We start from the raw sequence: 21,977 nt of genomic DNA, 5'->3' as shown, positions 1-21,977 counted from the left end.
AGGTAGCGGGCGCCAGGGGCTGCAAAAGAGCCTCACTGAGAACCGGCGAATGGCCTAGCAGAGGCCTAGTCAGTTTTGGACCTCGGACGCCTATCCTTTTCCTTGTCCTTGCGTTTTTTGTAAACTCCGGTTGTCGGCTGGTCCGATGGCATTATATAGTTAAATCTTCGGCCAAAATAATGAAATTCAAAATCAAACCGACCCTTAATAGTGCGTTGGTTAAATCTAGCGCAAAACAGACAGCTAGCAACGTTGTGATCAGGGCCTAGGCAAGGAATACAGTAAGAATGAAAATCCTTATGAGGTATTTGCTTCCCACAAGAAATACAATTGTTAACTTTTTCTGACATCGGTTTGGAGCAAGAAAAAAGTTTCCCCAACAGGGTACTTCGCTTTAATGAAGACTTCAGTTCTGAAATTCGAATTTGAAAATGTCAGGAGTCGGCCGACCAGCACTTGCGAACTGCTTTTGCTTCGGGCACCGCGCAGCAAGAAAGACTGAAGAAAATGGCGTCGGCTGCATCTTATACCCCTGGCACACTGACGTCAGGGAAGAGGCGACAGCAACAGATGCCGGACCTAGACTTTGGAATTCTGGCCGACTGAGGGTAGCCTGCCAGCAGGATAACCCAATAATAATGACTGCAACAGTGAAACATGAACATTCATTGTTTCTAGGCTGTGACAATGTTGACTCCATAAACTTTTTAGATACCACTGAAGTTTCCTCATATGCAGTCTCGCATATGGAATTAGTAGAATGCAGGATGCCATGAACCCCAAAGCCTGCAGAATTTGTCTTGCAGATAACTGGGTTCATGTTGCCATTTGTTTGAAGTATGTTGTCAGTTGCCTTTGTTTGTCTGGCGTGAGATAAGCCATCTGGGAAGTTGTATTCAAGCTTGCACCCAGGAATGTAATTTGAGAGGGTACCAGTTGTGATTTCTTTTCGTTTATGATGTACCCTAGGCATGCTAGAAGCCTTTTTACAAACGCCAGATGTTGAAGAGTGTCCTTGTCTTCTGCTTGAATGAGACAATTGTTCAGATAAGGATAAATTTGTATGCTTCTTTGTCAGCAGAATGCAATTACTGGTGCCAGGCACTTTGTAAAGACCCTGGGTGCAGTAGATAAGCCAAAGGGCAGTGCAGGGAATTGGTAAAGCAAAAACCCTGCTTTGAAGCGGAGGTATCTTCTGCATGATTCCCTTATTGGGATATGCAGGTATGTCTCAAGTCTAGAGTTACTAACCAAGCATTTTTGCCTAGCATAGGCAGTAGCTGTTGTAAAGTCAGCATTTTGAATTTTGCAATGTCCAGGAATGTGTTCAGAATCGATAAATCCAGTATTGGACGCCATGAATTGTCTTTTCTGGGTACCAGGAAAAGTCTTTAATAAAACCTTGTCCTTTTTCCTTTTCTGGTACCGGTTGAATAGCCCCCAATATCCATGAGGGACATGACTTGTTTCTGCGCCTCTGCCCACTTATTTTGTGGGAGATCCGGCCATTCATTTGGAATTGGCAAAGTATGGAAATGAAATCTGTACCCCTGGGAAACTGTTTAATACCCACTTGTCCTGGGAATTAACTGCCAATTTTGAGCATGAAGTGCTAGTTTTCCCCCCAAAGGGGCTGCCAAAAGAAAAGTGCTTGGTGATGGTAGAAGAAAGTCATTGAGACTGCTTACTGTAGGGTTGTGCTTTGTTTCCTCCAGATTTGGAGGTGGAGGCACCCCATTGCTTTGACCTGCAAGAACCCTATGATTGATATTTGGAGCCTTTTGAGCACCTGTGTTTGCCCTGATTGGCTCTGTTGAACACAGGAAAGGACCAATTTTTAGTAGGCCAGTGCCTACTGAACCTGGGTGGCTGCACTTGCAAGAAATCTTTTACAGTTTGCAAAGATTTAGCTTTGTTTTCCATTTTCTTTAAAACCTCTTCTGCCTTATTACCAAACAGAGTATCATGCTGCAAAGGGGCATCAAAACAATTTAGCTTTAACATGATCAGGCAGATTTTGCTCCTTGAGCCAAGCATGCCTTCTAATCACAGATCCAGTAATGGCGGCCCTACAAGAGGCCTCCAAGGAATCAAAACCACATTGCAAAGTATGCTTTCCAACCTGTTCTGCTGAATGCAATAAATCCTGTAACTATGTTCCACACACAGAAATCAACATTTTATGTTTCAGTAAGCCCAAACATGCTGTTGATATTTAAGCATATGAAACTGGCAGTTTAAAGCCCTGATTGCCAAGGTTGCAGACGTATAAACCTTCTTACCCCATCTATCCAGCGCCCAGGAATCTCTATCAGAAGGGGTAGGATTTTTGGCTGTAGAAACCTTTACACCCTTGGGACCCTGAGAGATAGTCTCAGGATCAGCAGCAGGATATTTGAAAATAAATTTGTGGGAGTCAGGAACCCTGTAATATCTGTCTGGCTTACTAGGAGCTGGAGGCACAGAATCAGGAGCCATGCTTGATTCCAAGAACACATCAACAATGTCTAAATCAGGAGGTATTGCTAAAGGCCTATGTTGAGGAAGAAGGAATTCTCTAAGCCTCTTTTTTGATTCAGAGAAGTCCTGACTCTCCCAGTGAAAATGTTCCCTTAAAGTATGCAAAGTCTCTCCAAAAGAGTAATCCTCAGATGGAGATGCAGATGGGATGGATTCCTCTGCATCAGAATCCTCATAGGGTGGAATAGAAAATTCCTGATCAGAAGTGGAATCAGAAGAAATGGAAACCTGATCTGAAGATTCATAATCAATGCCTTGCCTAGGCCTCAACAGGGGGGTTGGGAACCCCTGATCAAGGTAATTAAATCCTCAGCCATTTTGGTCATCTGTTTTTTTAGGCATAGGGGCCTGAGCACGTGGCTCATGCGTCAGTTTTTTACACATAGAAGTTGTTTTTGACCTTGTTTTTGTTGCTGGCGTCGGTTTAATATAAAAATGTTGAGTTCTGAAAACTCCCTCACAAGCTGGTACCTGCTCAGTGGCTCCGGGCCCATCTAAGGGAGTGACATCCGCGGGTTCAATACTCTGAGAATCTCGCAGCATACCTGACTCCGAATGGGTCTCGATAGAGGCCTGCGACTCAAAAGTAGCGGGTATCAGGGGCTGTGAAAGCACCTCACTGAATACCGGTGAACTGGCGACTGGCTTAGCAGAAGCTTTGTTGTCTGTTTAGACCTCGACGGTCTCTTTTTCTTTGCGTTTTTTGCGAACTCCGGTAGTCGGACTGTTAACTAATGACATTTCAGGACAGTTAAATCTTGAACCAAAATATTTAGAAGCAAAAATATACAGATGCTTAATAGTGCGCGTTGGTTAAATTTAGCACAAAACCGACAGCAAGGCACATCATGATCAGGGCCTAGGCAAGGAATACAGTACAAATGAAAATCCTTATGAGGTATTTGCTTCCGACAAGTAATGCAATTATTAACTTTTACTGACATCGGTAAGGAGCAAGAAAAGTTTCCCCAACGGGGTACTTAGCTTTAGTTTGAAGACTTCAGTTCTGAAACTCGAATACAAAAATTTCAGCAGTCAGTCGACCGGCAATTGGGCACCGCACGGCAAGAAAGACCGAATAAAATGGCGTTGGCTGCATGTTTTATAGACCTGACGTCATGGAAGAGGAGACAGCAATCGACGCAGGACCCAAGACTTTGTTATTCAGGCCGACTGAGAGCAACCTGCCAGCAGATTACCCAAATGTAAAGACTGCAACAGAGAAACACGAAGAATAAGAAGTTATGTACTCACCATAACGTTCCATGTTAGTTGTCTTCTTCTCACCTTCTTTCTTGATGGATGGGTTCGGAGCCGAACCTCGGCTCCAACTCGGCCTAATACCAAAGCTCAAGAGCTATTTTTACCGGCTCGAGGCTAACCTATGTCCCATAATACTAGGCGTCATATACCCAGATCTCGTTTGATAGCTAACACTATGGACAAAAACATGTCCCACCACAAGAAAGGATAAATCTATGAACTCTATACAACTATGAGCCCCACAGCCCGTCTTTCACCAGGGCTACCAAAAAGGGGACAAAAGCTCTAGGTGAAGGGGTAATCCTGGTGACAAAGAATGTCTCACCCAATACTCTAGGTCTTTCCAGGCTAGGGGGATGGAGGGTGGGGCCTTAAGAAAGAAGCGACAACTAACATGGAAAGTTATGGTGAGTACATAACTTCTTAATGTTAAGTTGTCAATCTCACCTTTGTTCTTGCTGGATGGGACAGCGTCCCTAGCACCTTAGTCCTGGGTGGCTCAATGGAACAGACTCTTGAGTACAGTGGAACCAAAATCAGCACGATTTCTGGAGGCAATATCCAGTTTGTAATGAGAAATATAGGTATGAGGGGAGGCCTATGTAGCCGCTGCACAAATAGAATCCATAGGTAACCTTGCTTGAAAAGCAACTGAGGAAGCTAATGCTCTAGTTGAATGAGCTCTAGGTTTGGTAGGGAGCTCCTTATGCCTCAATTGATAATTAAACTGATGAGAGGTCAACCATCTGGACAAGGTCACTTTAGAAACTGGAAGGCCTTGCTTCCCTTCCACGTAAGATAAGAGTTGCTCTGATTTTCTAGTTAGTTTAGTTCTATCCAGATAGAAGAGTAGCTGCCGGTGAACGTCCAAGCAATGTAATCTTCTCTCAGCTCTGTCAGTGTAATTTGGAAAGAAAACTGGGAGATCAATGGTCTGATTGAGATTTTTTTCAGATAGAACCTTAGGTAAAAAGGATGGATTAGTCCTAAGAGCCACTCTATCTTTGTGAAAAACAAGATAAGGGGGGCACACAGATAGTGCTTGTAATTCCGAAACCCTTCTGGCTGAGGTAATAGCTACCAGGAAAAGTGTTTTCCAGGAGAGCAGTTTTAACGAGCAGGAGGCAGCAGGCTCAAAAGGAGGCAAAATTAATGATGACAGTACCAAATTTAGATCCCACGGTGGAGGAGGGTCTTTGACTGGGGGCCTAAGTAATAGGGTACCCTTCAGAAAGGCTTTGCAGAGCTTGTGGGACATAATGCTAGATTCTGACAAGCCAACGTGGAAATTTGCAATATCCGCCAGCTGGACTCTGATAGTGGCTGAAGAGGAGCCTTTTTGGAAAAGTTCCGCTAAAAAATCTAGAACTGTTTGGACAGGAGCAGTGAAGGGGTCGACTTGATTTTTCCTTGCCCAAATAGAGAAATGTTTCCATTTACTAGCGTACGTCCTTCTGGTGTTAGACTTGTGAGAGGCAAGGATAATCTCACGTACTGACTGAGAAATTAAGGGAAGCCTGGCTAGGGTTGGAAGTGGAGCAACCAAGCTGTGAGGTTGAGAGACAAAAGGGATTGGTGCAGCCTGCCCGATTGATAGGTCAGAAGGTCTGGCAATGGGTCCAGAGGCCAGGGCTGCTCCAGTAGGTGACGTTGTAGGAACGGAAACCAGACTTGTTGGGGCCAGTAAGGGGCAATGAGGATCATCCTGGATCTCAAGGAAGTTGCTTTCTGGACTAACTGAGTGATTAAGGGAAAAGGGGGGAAAGCATAAAGGAGACCCCGGGGCCAATCGTGGGCTAGAGCGTATCTGGGAGGGAGGCCCGAAGAGGAAACAGGGTGAAGAAGTCCTGACACTTGCTGTTTTGCGGGGTTGCGAAAAGGTCGCAGCAAGGCTGACCCCACCTTCTGAATATTTGATCCACTACCAGTTGGTTGAGAGACCACTCGTACGGCATGAGAATGTCCCTGCTCAGCCTGTCTGCTATAACATTGGACTTTCCAGGAATGTATTTTGCTACCAGAAACCGGTGAGAAGAGATCGCCCATTGCCAGAGTGAGCGCTTCTCGACAAAGAGGATAGGACCTGGTTCCACCCTGTTTGTTGATGTACCATACTACGGACATATTGTCTGTCTGAATCGCAATCGTCCCGGTGGGAAGAGAGTTCTGGAGGGCCTGCAACGCCAACAGCACCGCTCTCATCTCCAAGACATTGATGTGCAAGTGGCACTCGAACAGTTGCCATGTGCCCTGGACTGTCCTGCCCTGAAAATGCCCCCCCACCCCCACCCGATCAGGGAGGCATCCGTTGTCACAGTGGCAACCGGAGGGGAAAGAACAACCGGTCTGCCTTGAAGCACCTGAGGTGAGACCATCCACCAAGCTAGGTGTTGTTTGCATGATTGAGTGATGAAAATATTGTGCGACATGGGACGCTGCTGAAAGGACCACTGGGAAAAAAGCCTCCACTGTAGTATCCGCATATGAAAGCGAGCTAGGGGGAGTAAGGTGATTGTTGCAGCCATTAGACACACCGTTTTCAGTACAAGCCTGGCTTGGATTCTGTCCTCCTGTAGTAGGATTTGAACGTGACTGCGAATGTCTAACACTCTGTGTAGGTAGTTTTGCTGACAACTCCACCGTTTAACACGGCGCCTATGAAGTTAATATGCTGACAAGGCAACAAGGCAGACTTTTCGAAATTTATGGAGATGCCTAGCGCTTTGCACGTTTGTACAGTGTAATCCCTGGCTTGAAGTAACTGGTGCCTGGTGGTGGCAGTAAGGAGCCAGTCATCCAAATATGGAAACACCTGGAATCCTTGACGTCTCAGGTGAGCCGCAACCACTGCCATGCATTTGGTAAACACCCTGGGGGCTGTGGTGAGGCCAAAGGGCAGGGCTCTGAATTGAAAGTGACTGGCTCCCAGCCGGAAGCGGAGAAACCTCCTGTAGCGCCTGTTCATTTTGATATGGTAGTACACATCCTGAAGGTCTATACAGCACATCCAACTGTCCTGACCCAAGAAAGGAAGAATGGACTGTAACATGACCATCTGGAATTTTGTTCTTTGAACTGATTTGTTCAGCCTGCTGAGATCCAAAATAGGTCTCCAGTCCCCTGTCTTTTTTGGTACCAAAAAGAATTTGGAGTAGATTCCGGACCCTTGTTGGTCTGCTGGGACTGGCTGGATGGCTCTTTTTAAAAGCAGCTTTGAAATTTCCAGTGCTGCTTGGTTTCTCAGACCGGGTGGAACATCTGGAAGAGGCCCTTTTGGTTGATGTGGGGTGAGGATAAAGGGGATTTTGTAACCCTCGGATATGATCGACCGTACCCATTTGTCATGCGTAAGAGAGCGCCAGGCTTTTGGGTACAGCGAAAGTCTTCCCCCAACTGCCTCCGAAGGTGGACAGTCGGGCAAGCTCCTCAAGGGTGCTGAAAGGGTTTGTCAGAGAACGATTCTCTGCTACCCTGATTCTGCGGACCTCCCCCTGCCCCTAGGGCGGCGTCTATTGTTCCCTCCTCTGCCTCTGGAGGGAAGCTCACCATGCGAGTCCGGCAGAACTCCTTGAGGTTTGCGGAACCACATTTTCCCACCCTTCTGACCCTTAGGATATGGTCTAGAAGGGGCGGAAAAACGGACTCCCATGGCAGAGAGTCTCTTGCTTTCTTGTTTGCACCTGGTTAAGGTATCCTTCACTTGAGGTCCAAAAAGAGCAGAACCATCAAAGGGGGTGTTAATGAAGGACGCCCTGAAGGGGTTAGCAAAATTACAGAGCCGCATCCAGGCGTGTCTCCTTAGAGCAACACCCGTACCTGCAGCTCTACTCGTTCCATCGGCTGCATAAGAGATGAGCTGCATGGAAGAGTTAACGATAGAGTTCAGGGTCCCCAGCTGGGAGTTGATCTTTTCCTGACACCCCACAGCTGCTGGGTCTTGCAATGTTTCACCCAGTTCCTTGAGAAGGTCTCTCTGAAGTCGGGTGAAATGGCATAAATAGTTCAGCGACCGCATGGCAAAGGTCACTGAAAACATCCGCTTGCCGTACCTATCCATAGTCCTAGATTCCTTATTAGGAGGATGGACAGGTACTGAAGGGTCAGCCAACTCCTTCTTAGTGGCTGCCGCCACCACCATGGCATCCACAGGGACACCCTTAGAGAGAAACTGTTTGTCTGTCGGGGCAGTAATAAATTTAGTGGGCCTCCGGGGAGTTGGTTCCATAGTATCCAGAGCCATCCACGACTTCCGAGCCACCACCTCCATAAGTGGGTCGAAAGGCGGGGACACCCAGGAGTTGGAAGGGCGAGAACCGAACGCATCCAGGTACACCGACTCGTCCTCGGATGGGTTAAGGGCAGACTAGTTCCCCCTCTGTTTGAGGATCTCTAAGATGTCAGAAAAGGAGACATCCTCAGAGGGGGACCTTGGGGACCCTTCCGAATCATCCAGGTCGGTGTCAGATGTCACTGACTCAGGAGAGTCAACATGTTTTCTCTTACATGTCCTCTTCCGAGGGGGCTCCCCCGAAGGATCAGAGGAGGCCTCGGAAGAGGAAGAAAGGCCCAATGGGGCAGCCTGGAGTGTCGGTTCTCCTCGCTTGGGGTCGGGAGGGTAGGCAGGGGCCGAAGCAGGCACCATAGAGGGAGGGGCCGAGGAGGTCGACCGTGGCGCTGGTATAGGAGCCAGCACGCTCCTCATGACCTCAAAGGCGCCCCTGTCAAGCAGGGAAGAAGGACCCAACTCAGAGGAGATGAGAGCTCCCCCCGGCACAGAGAGGGACAGCTCCGAGGCTGATGTTGGGGCCACACTCACCTTCGCCGAGGCTCCGAGAGAGAGAGCGGGGTCGGACAAGGGTCCGATGCCACTCGCCCCCTTGTAGCTGACCAGGGAGTCCAAGGACTCTCAAAGGACGGGATCGGAGCCGATGAAGGAACAGACAAAAGAGGGATCAGTTCCGATGCTCCCACAATACTCACCTCAACGACCTCCGGCTCCGAACTCAGCAGAGTAGTAGGAGGAGGAACTTGAACGTGTGTAGGGGTAGCCCCTGTCTGTTGAGACGGGCTATGTAGCAACTGGGCCAGTGCCTGCGACTTCAAAAGCCGGCTGACTACCCTCTCGAGGTCATGGTCCGAAAGCCTGGAAGACCTAGAGGAATGAGATCTATGGCTCCGTTCTGACAACAGAGGAGACATTCGGAGCCGATCTAATAGACTCGAGAGACGGAGACCTGGAGCGCTTTCTGCTCGGGGACGGCTCCGACACTGAAGTCGGAGCAGACTGAGGTCTAGGTGCCTTGGTTCCGGCCGGAACCGACGAAGCTGCAAGAGAACCGCATGGAGCCAATGATTTGGCGGGCTTTGGAGGTTTTCCAGTCATGGTCTTAGAGGCTTGTTAAAGCCTGAAGGTTCTCCGGCTAAGAATGAGTTTATTTCTGTGCTCCTGCAGGACTCTAGGGCTGAAAGCATGGCAGATGGAACAAGAGTCCTGCAGGTGCAGAGGGCCCAAACAATACACACAAGTATGACCATCTGTCAGAGACATCTTCTGACAGCACGAGTCATACTTCTTGAAACCCGATACCTTAGTATCCTTAGACATACTAATGTAAAAATTACACTAATATATAATAAAAAATTACAATAAGCAGAAAAAGGGAAACTACCACTAAACAGAGGGACAGAATTCCACACACACACACACACACACACACACACACACACACACACACACACACAAAACTTAGGAAAAACTGTACTACTAAGGGGGAGGGTCAGAGGCCCAACCACCTTAAGAGTGGAGAAAAAGGGGGGATTTAGCAACTAAAGGGGAGGGAAAACTAGTCGCTAACTTCACCAACACTAAAAAGGTAAAAGAGGAAAAAAATCTGACAGAAAAACTATATATAAAGCTATTAATAAAATACGACCTGGAGCCGGTGAAAAACGCAACCTCGTAGCTGAAGCGGCAAACGAGATCTGGGTATATGTCGCCTAGCATTATGGGACACAGGTTAGCCTCGAGCCGGTAAAAATAGCTCTCGAGCTTTAGTATTAGGCTGAGTCGGAGCCGAGGTTCGGCTCCAAACCCATCCAGCAAGAATGAAGGCGAGATTGACAACTTATCTGTTATTGGAGTTAAACAAAAAAAACAATTTCGATCACTAGCAAACACAACCCACTTTACACTTAAAAACACGAGGCTGCCTTTCCTCTCTTGTATTTACCAGTTTCTCTCCATTATGCTTTTCTTTTACTGCATTCAAGGTTATTAGTGCCTCATGCTGACACAAAACAGTTAAGGCACAACTGAAATGAGATTTAGTGCAAACTACACAATACATGGGAAGATTTTAGTACACCAATTATGGAAAAAACCCATGGCAAGAAATTTCTACTAATACAGAATTTGCAGATTGGGGATAACACAGACTAAGGAGTGCTAACAAGGCTCAGAAGAGCAATACTAGAGGGCAATTCAAACATCTCAGTGTGTAATAATGAAATCCTTTACAAAAGTTAGGCTGCTCTACACAGAGCAATAACTTACTTGGAGGGCGGAGGCTTGGTCCTGGCCCATACGAAAGATCTGTAGTGTCCCTTTCTCGGCCAGCCTTGACCTGTTCTCCAGCCGCCTGAAGACTGGGAAATTCCTCTCGAGAGAATGGCGATAGTAGGTTTGATGCCTTTCCACCTAGAAATAAATACAACAAATGGGAAACGGCAAGTTAATCTTTCTTGTTCCACAGACATTCAAGTTTCCTAAGCTTGTAATAGCCTTTAAAGGCTACTCCAGCTTCTCTCTGAACACAGTTACCCCATGCACCCATAGCCCAATAGATTCATTTCTGACTAATTGACAGGTTCAAAGTGACCTTTAGCCAGCTCCTTAGTACACAGTGATAAAGCAATAACTACTACTTAACCTGAATTCAAACAATGGTCCAGGTACTGAAGGAATTAGTCAGGAACAGTGGGGAAGGATGTTGCAGTGTCTATTCTTCTCTGTTTGGGGGGTTCAGATGTACACACGAGAGGTATGCACTCTCTGCAATGCCACTGTTGGAGTTGATCAACAATGGAGTTTTGTTTTCAAGGGGACAGGGCCACTGAAGGAACACTTCTCAGAAGCAAGATATATGCCCTTCGCTTATACCTACTGTATACCATTCCTGAGGATGTAGCAGGTATGTGCAAGAAAGATGCCATCAGGGCTGTAGAATACAAACTCCAGATTTTACAAAGAAGAATGATGGCATCACTCCCACTTGCTTGCCCTCTAATGAGGAACGAATGGGCCATACAAGATCTTCTATGGGGAAATGAAAGACACAGTTAACTGTGTGAGCAGAAGGGAAGCTAAATGGCCACAACGATCAGAGAGGGAAAAAACTGTTTCAAAACCATCTCTAAAGTTGAAAGCCGAAATCCTGACAGCAAGACCTTTATCCAAATGCTGGGGTGACATTAAAAAGAGAGAGTATTTCAGAGAGTAAACATTGGAGTGGGAAAAGAGCAAATGTAAACTGGAAACAGAATTAAATGGAGACAGAACTCTAAAAAGGAGGAGTTTAGGAGCAAACAGATAAACTGTTAGAATCGCTATGGCTATGAGATGGATAAAGCTGAAATATTCTCAATTTTTACGGAAGTCAAATGTTTGGCATCCATATTAGGGAACAGCAGGTATTAAGTACAGCTGTGTAAGATGAACTTAACATGACAGCAAATATTTGAATGATCAATGTTACAGTAGCCTTAGCTATATGGGTTATATTTTGCCAAAAATATAACAGCTGGCCAGCTTCCAAATCTTCAGAGCACGTTCTATGCACCCAAACTATCAAGCAGCTCAAACTGAGCTGATCAGGTCTGGGCGTAAAGCCCTTCAGAGCCTTTCTGGCAGCAGTGGAGGGGGCTAAGCCCTGAAAGGACAATGAATGATTGGGGGGGGGGGTAGTCTAATCTACACTCTGGCATTAAAAAAATAGAAAAAAAAAAAAAAATGAGGAGGATGGAGGAAGTGAGTGGCTATTACAGCACTGATCATCCAAACATCTACTGTAACGGTAAGTTCAACTTACACAACTGTACTACGTTCACTATATTGATCACTGCTACAGTACCCTTTATATGGGTAGATTACCATAGCTAACTACATTTCAGAGGTAAATGAAAAGGAGCCCAGGAGCTCCTGCAGAACAGCCCCCTAGCAAACCTTGACCTGGACCTAGAGAAGGGCAACAAGCGTATAAGTGCACTGAAAAAGTACGTACAGAGGACAAAGCAGCAGTTTCTAGAAATCTTCAAAATCCAACCCTATTCAAAAATGCATAACATGAAGCCAAGGCCCTGGCAGAGTGGGTCTTGACCCTGTCTAGAACAGATTAAAACAATAGGTAATAGCATTAAACAGCCATTCTGAAGTAGTCTGTTTTAGAAAAACTGAAGTCCTTCCCTGACATATCAACTCAGTTCAACTCTTACTTCATTGATAGCATAGCTTCCATCACTACCAAATTCCCTCAGTCTCCCTCTACTCTCTCAGCCTCCTATTAGCTGTCACTCTACATTTTCCCTTCAGCCAATTTCTACTTCATCAAACTCCTTCTGTGCAAGCTCAGGCCATGTTCCACCTCTGCAGACAATATTCCTAATGAATTTCCAAAAATGTCTGCTGACTCAATTGTCTACAGTCTCAATAATCATTAACAGATCAAGGAGTCCCCTTCCCTGTGGAAAAAAATCCTTCATCCTTCCTCTCCACAAAGGTGGCACCTCCACAGAAATCTCCAGCTATAGGCCAATTGCTATTCTTTCACCACTATCAAAAATTCTAGAAAAACTTATCCATATACAACTTCAACACCTATTTGACCATCTTCTCTCTCCCACCCAACATGGATTCTGACCAGCACACAGCCCTATTACTGCTCTACTATCCTTTACTGAAACTGTCAAAGCTCATGACTCAGGAAACTTTCTCTCTTCTCTGTTCTTAGATCTATTCAAAGCCTTTGATACTGTCTCTACCCCCAACTGTTATCCCAACTATCTCTTCTGGTCTTAACCAAAACTTCAATGCAATGGTTCACTAGCTCTCTCCAACAGATATCAATCTGTCAACTTCTCTCCTTACTTAGCAGTTAGCACTGGGGTACCCCAAGGCTCAATACTAGGTCCACTTCTCCAACATTTTTATTAACCATTTTAATACTGCCAGCAAACATGCCACCCTAATTCGATATACTGATGACTCTACATTAATCTGCTTTGAAACTACCCTCTGTCATCTACAGAGTTTAATGCAAGAAGCATTCAATTCCATTGAATCTTGGCTCACAAATAAGAAGTTATGTACCTACCATAACGTTCCATGTTAGTTGTCTTCTCTCGCCTTCGTTCTTGCTTGATGGGTTCGGAGCCGATCCCCGGCTCCGACTCGGCACTTGCTAAGCTCGAGAGTCACTTTTACCAGCTCGAGGCAGCCCCAATATCCCATGATGCAAGGCGGTAAGTACCCAGATCTCGTTTGATGACAAAGGGCAATAGCACCAAGCATAAACACTTCCCAAAGGAAGAAAGAAAGCCTACAGGATGGAAGAAGGACCAGCTCTGAATGGTCTTCAGCATAATAATTCCTTGTAGAAAAGGTCTGTCCAGGCCTGGGGGAAGGAGGGAGGTCGCAGAAAGAAGGCGAGAGAAGACAACTAACATGGAACGTTATGGTAGGTACATAACTTCTTAATGTTAAGTTGTCACTCTCGCCTTCATTCTTGCTTGATGGGACCGCGTCCCTAGCACCTCTATCCTGGGTGGCTCAATGGAACAGACTCTTGAGGACTGTAGAGCCAAAACTGGCTCTGTCCCTGGAGGCCAAGTCCAATTTGTAATGGGAAACAAAAGTATGAGGAGTGGCCCAAGTGGCCGCTGCACAAATAGTGTCTAAAGGAAGTCTAGCTTGAAAGGCTGTAGAAGTAGCTAAGCTCCTAGTTGAATGTGCTTTAGGTTTTGAGCACAGCTGTTTTCCCCTGAGCAGATAAATTTCAGAGATGACAGAAGAGAGCCATCTAGATAAGGTCACTTTAGAGACAGGAAGGCCTTTCTTGTTATCCGCATGGGAAACAGAGTTGATCGGATTTCCTAAATAGTTTAGTTCTGTCCAAATAATACCTGAGTTGGCGGTGGACATCAAGATAATGTAGTTTTTGTTCCGATCTGTTTGAATAGTTTGGAAAAAATACAGGGAGATCAATGGATTGATTCAAATTAGTCTTTGAGGAGACCTTAGGCAAAAAGGTCGGATTAGTTCTCAATGATACTCTGTCTTTGTGAAAGACCAAATAGGGGGGTCGAACTGATAAAGCATGAAGTTCAGACACCCTCCTGGCCGATGTAATAGCTACTAGGAATAATGTTTTCCAAGTAAGAAATTTTAGGGAGCAAGAAACAGCTGGCTCGAAGGGGGGAAGAATCAAGGATGTCAGCACTAAATTTAGATCCCATTGAGGAGGAGGATTCCTGATTGGAGGCTTTAGCAGGAAAATTCCTTTCAAGAAGGCTCTACAAAGCCTATGGGACATAATATTGTGATCTGCGATCCCGACATGAAAGTTCGAGATAGCAGCCAATTGAACTCTGTGGAAGAAGAGGAGCCTGCATGAAAAATCTCCGCTAAGAAGTCCAAAACTGCCTGAACTGGGGCAGTGAAGGGATCAATATTCTTGGCTTTAGCCTAATAAGAGAAACGTTTCCATTTGCTTGTATAAATCCTCCTGGTAGAGGATTTTAAAGAAGCTACTATGATGTCTCTAACAGGGTTAGAAATCAAAGGAAGCCTAGCTAAGGAAGGAAGTGGAGCAACCATGCTGTGAGGTTGAGAGAAGGGATAGACCGGTGCAGCTGACCGGATTGGTGAATCAGAAGATCAGGCACTGGGTCCAGATGCCACGGCTGCACCAAAAGGTGACGATGGAGGAACGGAAACCAAATTTGTCGAGGCCAATAAGGAGCAATGAGAATCATTTTGGCTCTCAAAACGGTTGCTTTCTGGATAACTTGAGGGATCAGGAGAAAAGGAGGAAAGGCATAAAGAAGTCCCTGGGGCCAATCCTGGATCAGAGCGTCTCTGGGGGGATGGCCTGACAGAGGGAAGAGAGAGAAGAAGTCTGGGCATTTGCTGTTTTGGGGAGTAGTAAAAAGATCGCAACATGGGCGACCCCATTCCAGAAAAATCTCCTCCACTATAGATTGCTTGAGAGACCACTCGTGAGGCATGAGAATAGCTCTGCTCAATCTGTCCACTAAAATGTTGGTTTTCCCAGGGATGTGCGTTGCTACCAGAAACCGATGAGAGGAGATCGCCCATTGCCAAAGTCTGAGCGCTTCTCGACACAAGGGGTAGGACTTGGTTCCGCCCTGTTTGTTGATATACCAAACTACAGACATGTTGTCTGTGTGGACTGCAATTGTCCCTACAGGAAGAAAGTAGTTGAGGGCTTGCAACGTTAAAAGCACTGCTCTCATCTCTAGGACATTTATGTGCAGGTGGTACTCGAACGGTTGCCACGTCCCATGAACCATCCTGCCCTGATAATGCCCCCCCACCCGATCAGGGAGGCATCCGTGGTGACAGTGGCTACCGGGGATGGGGGTACAAAGTGTCTGCCTTGGTGAATCTGGGGAGAAGTGATCCACCAAGCAAGATGATTTTTGCAAATCTGTGTCACCAGAATTTGGTGACGCATTGGAAGTTGTTGGCAAGACCACTGAGTGAACAACATCCACTGAAGAAGGCGCATGTAGAAGCGAGCCAGGGGAAGAAGAGTAATGGCCGCAGCCATGAGACCCAATACCTTTAGAACCATTCTGGCCTGTACTTTCTTGTTGGCTAGAATGATCCTGACATGACTTTGAATGTCTGAAACTCTTTGGTCTGTAAGGGTAGCTGACATCCGAACAGTGTTTAAGTTTGCGCCTATGAAAGTAATAGACTGGCAGGGCAATAAGGATGACTTTTTGAAGCTGATCGAGATGCCCAAATGAAAACAAAGATTTATTGTGTAATCCCTGGCTTGAACAAGCTGATGCCTGGTGGTGGCTGACAGGAGCCAGTCGTCGAGATACGGAACACCTGGAATCCTTGACGTCTCGGGTGAGCCGTGACCACTGCCATGCATTTGGTGAACACTCTGGGGGGCTGTGGTGAGACCAAAGGGCAGGGCTCTGAACTGGAAATGACTGGACCCCAGCCGAAAGCGGAGAAACCTCCTGGAGCGTCTGTGAATTTTTATGTGATAGTACACATCCTGAAGATCTATTGAGCACATCCAGTTGTCCTTCTGCAAGAAGGGCAGAATCGACTGAAGAGTGACCATTCGGAATCTTGTCTTCCTCAGAGACTTGTTGAGTCTGCTGAGATCCAATATTGGTCTCCAGTCTCCCGTCTTTTTGGGGACCAAAAAGAACCTTGAGTAGATTCCGGGCTCTGAATGGTCTGTTGTAACTGGCTGAATGGCTCTTTTTTTGCAGTAGTTTTGAGACTTCTAACTCTGCAATTTCCCTTAGACCGGGTGGTACATCTGGAAGGGAATTTGAGGGATAGAAAGGACTTTCCTCAAAAGGAATTTTGTAACCCTCGGATATGATCGACTGTACCCATCTGTCTTGAGTGAGAGAACGCCAGGCTTCTGGGTACAGCGATAGTCTTCCCCCGACTGCCTCCAAGGAGGGACAGCCGGGCAACATCTCAGGGATACTGAAAGGGCTTGTCAGAGAGAGACTCTCTGTTTCCCTGGTTTTGTGGACCCCCTCTGCCTCTAGAGCGTCTGTTGTTGTTACCCGCTCTGCCTCTAGGGGTAAACTGACCACGTGAATCCGGCGTGACTCCTTGGGATTTGCGGAACCACATTTTGCCACCCTTCTGTCCTTTGGGATAAGGTCTAGAAGGGGTGGAAAAACGGACTCTTACGGCAGAAAGAGTTTTGCCATCCTGCTCACACCTGGTCAACGTTTCCTTCACTTGAGGGCCAAACAAAGCTGACCCATCAAAGGGAGAGTTTGTGAAGGGCCTTAAAGGGATCTGCAAAATTACATAGCCGCATCCAGGCTTGGCGTCTAAGAGCCACACCTGTACCTGCGGCCCTACTCGCTCCATCAGCAGCATATGATATCAGCCGCATGGAGGAGTTTGCAATGGAGTTAAGGGTTCCTAGCTGCGAAGCAATTTTTCCTGAGCCCCGCAGCTGTAGGATCCTGCACAACTTCACCTAGCTCCTTAAGGATATCCCTTTGGAGTCTGGTTAAGTGACAAAGGTAGTTCAGCGAGCATAGCAAAGGTCGCTGAAGAAAACATCCGCTTACCATATCTAGCGATGGTCCTAGAGTCCTTATTAGCAGGATGGACAGGTCCGGAAGGATCTGGAAGTTCCTTCTTGGTGGCAGCCGCCACCATGGCATCAGCGGGACACCTTTGCAAGGAATTGCTTGTCCGACGGGCAGTAATAAATTTAGAAGGCCTCCTAGGGACAGGCTCTACAGAGTCAGGAGCAGCCCACGCCTTCGAGCAATAACCTGCATAAGGGGGTCGAAGGCGGGGACACCCAGGAGGTGGAGGGCCGAGATCCAAATGCCTCCAGGTATACTGACTCATCCTCAGAGGGATTATTGGTGGGCCAGTTTCCCCTCTGTCTAAGGAGTTCTAGGATGTCTGAGAAGGAGACATCCTCAGAGGGGATCTTGGGGATCCCTCTGACTCATCTAAGTCAGTATCTGCAGTGATAGACTCCCGGGAGTCTACGTGTTTCCTCTTACAAGTCCTCTTCCGCGGAGGATCCCCCGACAAATCAGGAGAATCCTCGGAAGAGGGGGATATTCCCAGTGGGGAAACCTGAGGCGGAGGATCTCTGGGTCCTGGAGCAAGAGAAGTGGCAGAGATGTCAACAGGCACCATAGAGGGAGGAGCTAAGGGAACAGACTGCTGGCTGAGACCAGTGGCCAGCACACACTTCATCACCTCGAAGGCTCCCCTCCCAGGAAGGTCCGAGAGAACCCGCTCCGAAGAACTAGGAACTCCAGGACCCACCAAAGGAGGGCTCGAGGCAGATGTCGGAGCCGAGCTCACCAAGGCCGAGGCTCCAAGGGAAGAGCGGGCTCGGACAAGGGTCCGATGCCACTCACCCCTCGGAGGAGACCAGGAAGCCCGCCACGAATCCCTCTAAGGAAGGTCTCAAGAGGAGATAAGAGTAGAGGCTGAAGGAGCAGAAGGGGTATGTGTCCCTCAGCCATAGCAGAAACCATTCCCGAAGACTCCAACTTCAAACTCCGAGGCAGAGTCGAAGGAGGAACTGCAATGGGGTGTGGACTAATAGTCGTCTGCTGAGACAGACTATGTAGCATTTGGGCCAGTGCCTGTGACTTTAGTAATCTACTGACCACTCTCTCCAAATCATGGTCAGAAAGCCTGGATGACCTTGAAGATCGGCTCCGATGGCTCCGCTCCGAGAGGAGAGGCGAAGCCGAAAGTATCGGCTCCAAGGAAGGGGACCTAGACCTCTTCCTCGAAGGAACCATCGGAGCCGATGAAACCACAGAAACTGTCGGAGCCGACAACTTATCGGCACCGACAGGTAGCTTTGATGCATCGGCTCCAGCCGGAGCCGATACGGCCATAAATGTAAGGGTGTCGGAGCCGATACCAATGCCTGTGCCACATGGTGGTCGGAACCGATCGGAGCCGACACCGAAGTGGTCGAACCAGAGTCGGCACCGATAGCCATCGGTGCCGAAGGTTTAGGTAACCCAGAATCGGCTCCAGCCGGAGCCGATCTCGACTCTGAATGAGTCGGAGCCGAGGCCACAGGCTTGGACACAGAAGCCTGGGCCTTGGAAGACTTAGAAGTCTTAGATGGGGCCGACTTAGCCGGAGAGCCCTCCGGCTTAAGAAGGCCCCTCAAAATCAATTTATTCCTTCTTTCCTGCAGGACACTCTGGCTAAAAGAATGACATATAGCACAGGAGTCCTGCAGGTGAAGAGGCCCCAGGCAGTAAAGGCAAGAAGTGTGACCGTCTGTCAGAGACATCTTCTGACAGCACGAGTCACACTTCTTAAAGCCTGAGACCCTTTCCTTAGACATGGTGATAAAACACACACACACAACACCAGTCCAAGAAATTAAATTAAATATACCAAAAGGTATCAATAACAGACACACACACACACCCTAACGGGGGGGGGGGGGATGGGATTGGTGAAAGTCTGACTAAAAGTTATGAGGAGACAGGGAAATTTTCTGTCAGAAAGGGATTAAAACTAAGTTAAAACTAATAATTTTAAGGTTTTTTGTAGAAAGGGGCTAAAATAGTAAAGTAACAATTCACTTACCAGGAGCTGGTAAAAGGAGGACCTCATCAGCGAAGCGGCAAACAAGATCTGGGTACTTACCGCCTTGCATCATGGGATATGGGGCTGCCTCGAGCTGGTAAAAGTGACTCTCGAGCTTAGCAAGTGCCGAGTCGGAGCCGAGGATCGGCTCCGAACCCATCAAGCAAGAATGAAGGCGAGATTGACAACTTAACATCAACCATTTACTACTTAACCCAAAAAAAAACTACACTTCTATTTTTACCAAAACATTTTTCTCCAGATGCCTCTAACTTTGATATTACTTCTTTGAACAATACTTTAATCAATGTGGTTCCACATACAAAACTGTTAGGTGTAACTAGTGACAACAATCTTAAGTTTGACCATATCAGCATCATAAAAAACTAATAAAAAATTGGGCATGATGCATAGGGCTAAGAAATTCATCTCTAACTCCACAAGAGTAACCCTTGCCACCACCAATCTCTTACCCTCCCCTTCTATATGCTTCACCTACCCTAACCAATCTTCACTCTTCCTTCAAAGCAAAACTTAGTCAATAGTAGCTAAACGTGCCACAGGGCAAGCCCACTACTCTCACCACTGCTCTGCTCTCAAGTCCCTAAATAGGCTACAACTACCTCACCTTCTCACCTTTAATCAACTAACATTAACTCACAAATTACTGTACTACAACTCTTTCGCAAACTACATCACTACTTCAACACTATATTCCATCTCATAACCTATGCTCCTGTCACAAGTATCTATCTGTTTACAAACGTCAAAGATCTAACGGGGTTAAGTCTGTATTCTCAGTGTTGCCAAATCAGACTTATACCCCCACTACTATTCCTTCAAGTCTAGGCTGAAAGAACATCTAACCAATAACTGGATCTGCCCATGATCCTTGCCATCTTAACACTCTTTTCTATTCCCTTCTTCCACACTTTTAATAGACTTTCTCTTGATATATAGGTTCATAGGCAGGTACTAGGCTATTGGCCCTAGGGCCTATATAAGCCTAGCCAAACATCACCCTGGATTTTGCCACTCAAGAAAATTATTTTCCTGTGCCAGTAAAACTCTTGGTAGTCACCAGTTTAATACTGCAACTACCTTTTTCTAACCTGCTAACTTTCCTTTCCTTACTATTGCTAACACTCCGAAACCTCCATCTCCCTCCTACTATTTCTAACAACTTTACACCATGCCAGCTCATAGACCTCAAGCTTCCACTCTCTACTGCTTATCATACTCCCACACAAAACCATCTCCTCCCTCACAAAAATAATCTTTTCCATCTCCTCCTCTCTGTTTCAGCTCAACCCTCTGCACCTTTTTAATCCTAAAAATTAATTTCCACTACTGCTAAAGACACTTACTCAAAAGCACTGACACACCACCACCAAAGAGTAGGGGTCCAGCTCCCTAACTGATCAACTCATTTCTTAAAATGGTCCCTCTTAATAAAAGAATATCAGCCTTTTGATTTGCAAAACCTTTTAAAATGATTCCACTTATTGCATTTGTGGCATTGCTGACCAAAAGCTAAACATTTCTCTTTTTTAGATTCATGGCCTCCACCACAATTACGGCAGCTGGCAATGAAATTGGTTTTGGGCACATGCTTTGAATTTGCTGGCTCACCCCTGTGCTTCACTGAGATTGTGCAAACTCTGGAATTTACTAGAGACCTCTGGGGTTTACCAGTGGGTGCTGCAGGAGCTACAGTTGCTGCCATGTGCTTGGGCTTTTTTCGTTTAACTACATACTGCATACTATCAACATGAGCTTCATCACTGTGCCTTTTGCAGCTATTCTCGTTTGTAAGCATATTTGTGTGATTTTCTGTGATCTTGTATATCTGACAAATCTCAATGGCCTTATTCAAAGTTAAAGCACTGTCATGAAGCAAAATCTCTCACAGCATCCTCTTTTACCACAGACAAATCTGTCCTTCATAAACTCATCCCTTAAATCACCAAATTTGCATGTTTTACAGTTTATTTCTCAGGTCAGTTATATATGCTGCAAAAGCTTCACCACGCAACTGATCCCTTGTATTAAATAAGTGCCTTTCCATTGTAATATCTGTCTGGGGGGTTACACATTTCACTGAATTTACGTTTCAAGCACTCTGGGTTCTCCCTTGACTTAAGCCGGTACAACAATAGGACTGTTTTTTCCCCTTCTGTATAGATAGCAGGCGCATATACAAATAAACATTCCCTTTCTTTGACTTCTGACCCAGCTAAATTAAGCAGAATAAATGCCCTTGCACAGTCATCTTTATCAGAAAATGCAGCCTGTATGAATATATTGTACTCTTGCTCAAACAGTCCATTTCTCTGCAATATTACTATCAAACACAAGTGCGCCAGGTTTTCAAAATCCATCTGCCATGCCCACAAACTATGCACAAAGACATTGAAAATATGGCCCTTGCAATTATGTATGAACAAACTGTCCTGTGAGCTTGTAATAACATTTAAATACACAAACTCTTCGAAATACTGTACTGCGCGAAAAATGCTCTGGAATATTGTACTTTGCAAAATACGCTCTGAAATACTGTTCATTGTGAAATATGCTCTGAAATGGCTGCATTTTGCAAAATATCTTTATTGTAATACTGCACAAACATGCGAACACTTTATACACTTATAACTTGGATATCTTTGATTAATACGAAAAATACATGCTTAATGAAAATGCGGTCATCTCCTCTTATTTTATTTGTTTTATGCAATTAGGACTTTACTTCAATTTCCATAGCAATTTGAATATTTTATCATTATCAGGCATAACGGTTTATGCAAATATC

At 46.2% G+C, this 21,977-nt stretch overlaps 1 protein-coding gene across 1 annotated transcript in view; it reads right to left on the bottom strand.

Moving 5' to 3' along the window:
* Nucleotides 1-21,977, bottom strand: part of PRRC2A (proline rich coiled-coil 2A) — a 3,202,076-nt gene that overhangs the window by 2,819,405 nt on the left and 360,694 nt on the right. Inside the window, exon 6 of the mRNA XM_044082142.1 lies at nt 10,337-10,480. Within this exon, the coding sequence (XP_043938077.1) occupies nt 10,337-10,480 (144 nt within the window). The remainder of the gene's footprint in view (nt 1-10,336; nt 10,481-21,977) is intronic.

This window comes from Protopterus annectens, chromosome 9.part0 (assembly GCF_019279795.1).
Source record: "Protopterus annectens isolate FY-2018-M chromosome 9.part0, PAN1.0, whole genome shotgun sequence".
NCBI classification, from domain to species: Eukaryota; Metazoa; Chordata; order Ceratodontiformes; family Protopteridae; genus Protopterus; species Protopterus annectens.
Note: the sequence above shows the minus strand (reverse complement) of the source record. Positions and strands in the feature narration are given on the sequence as shown.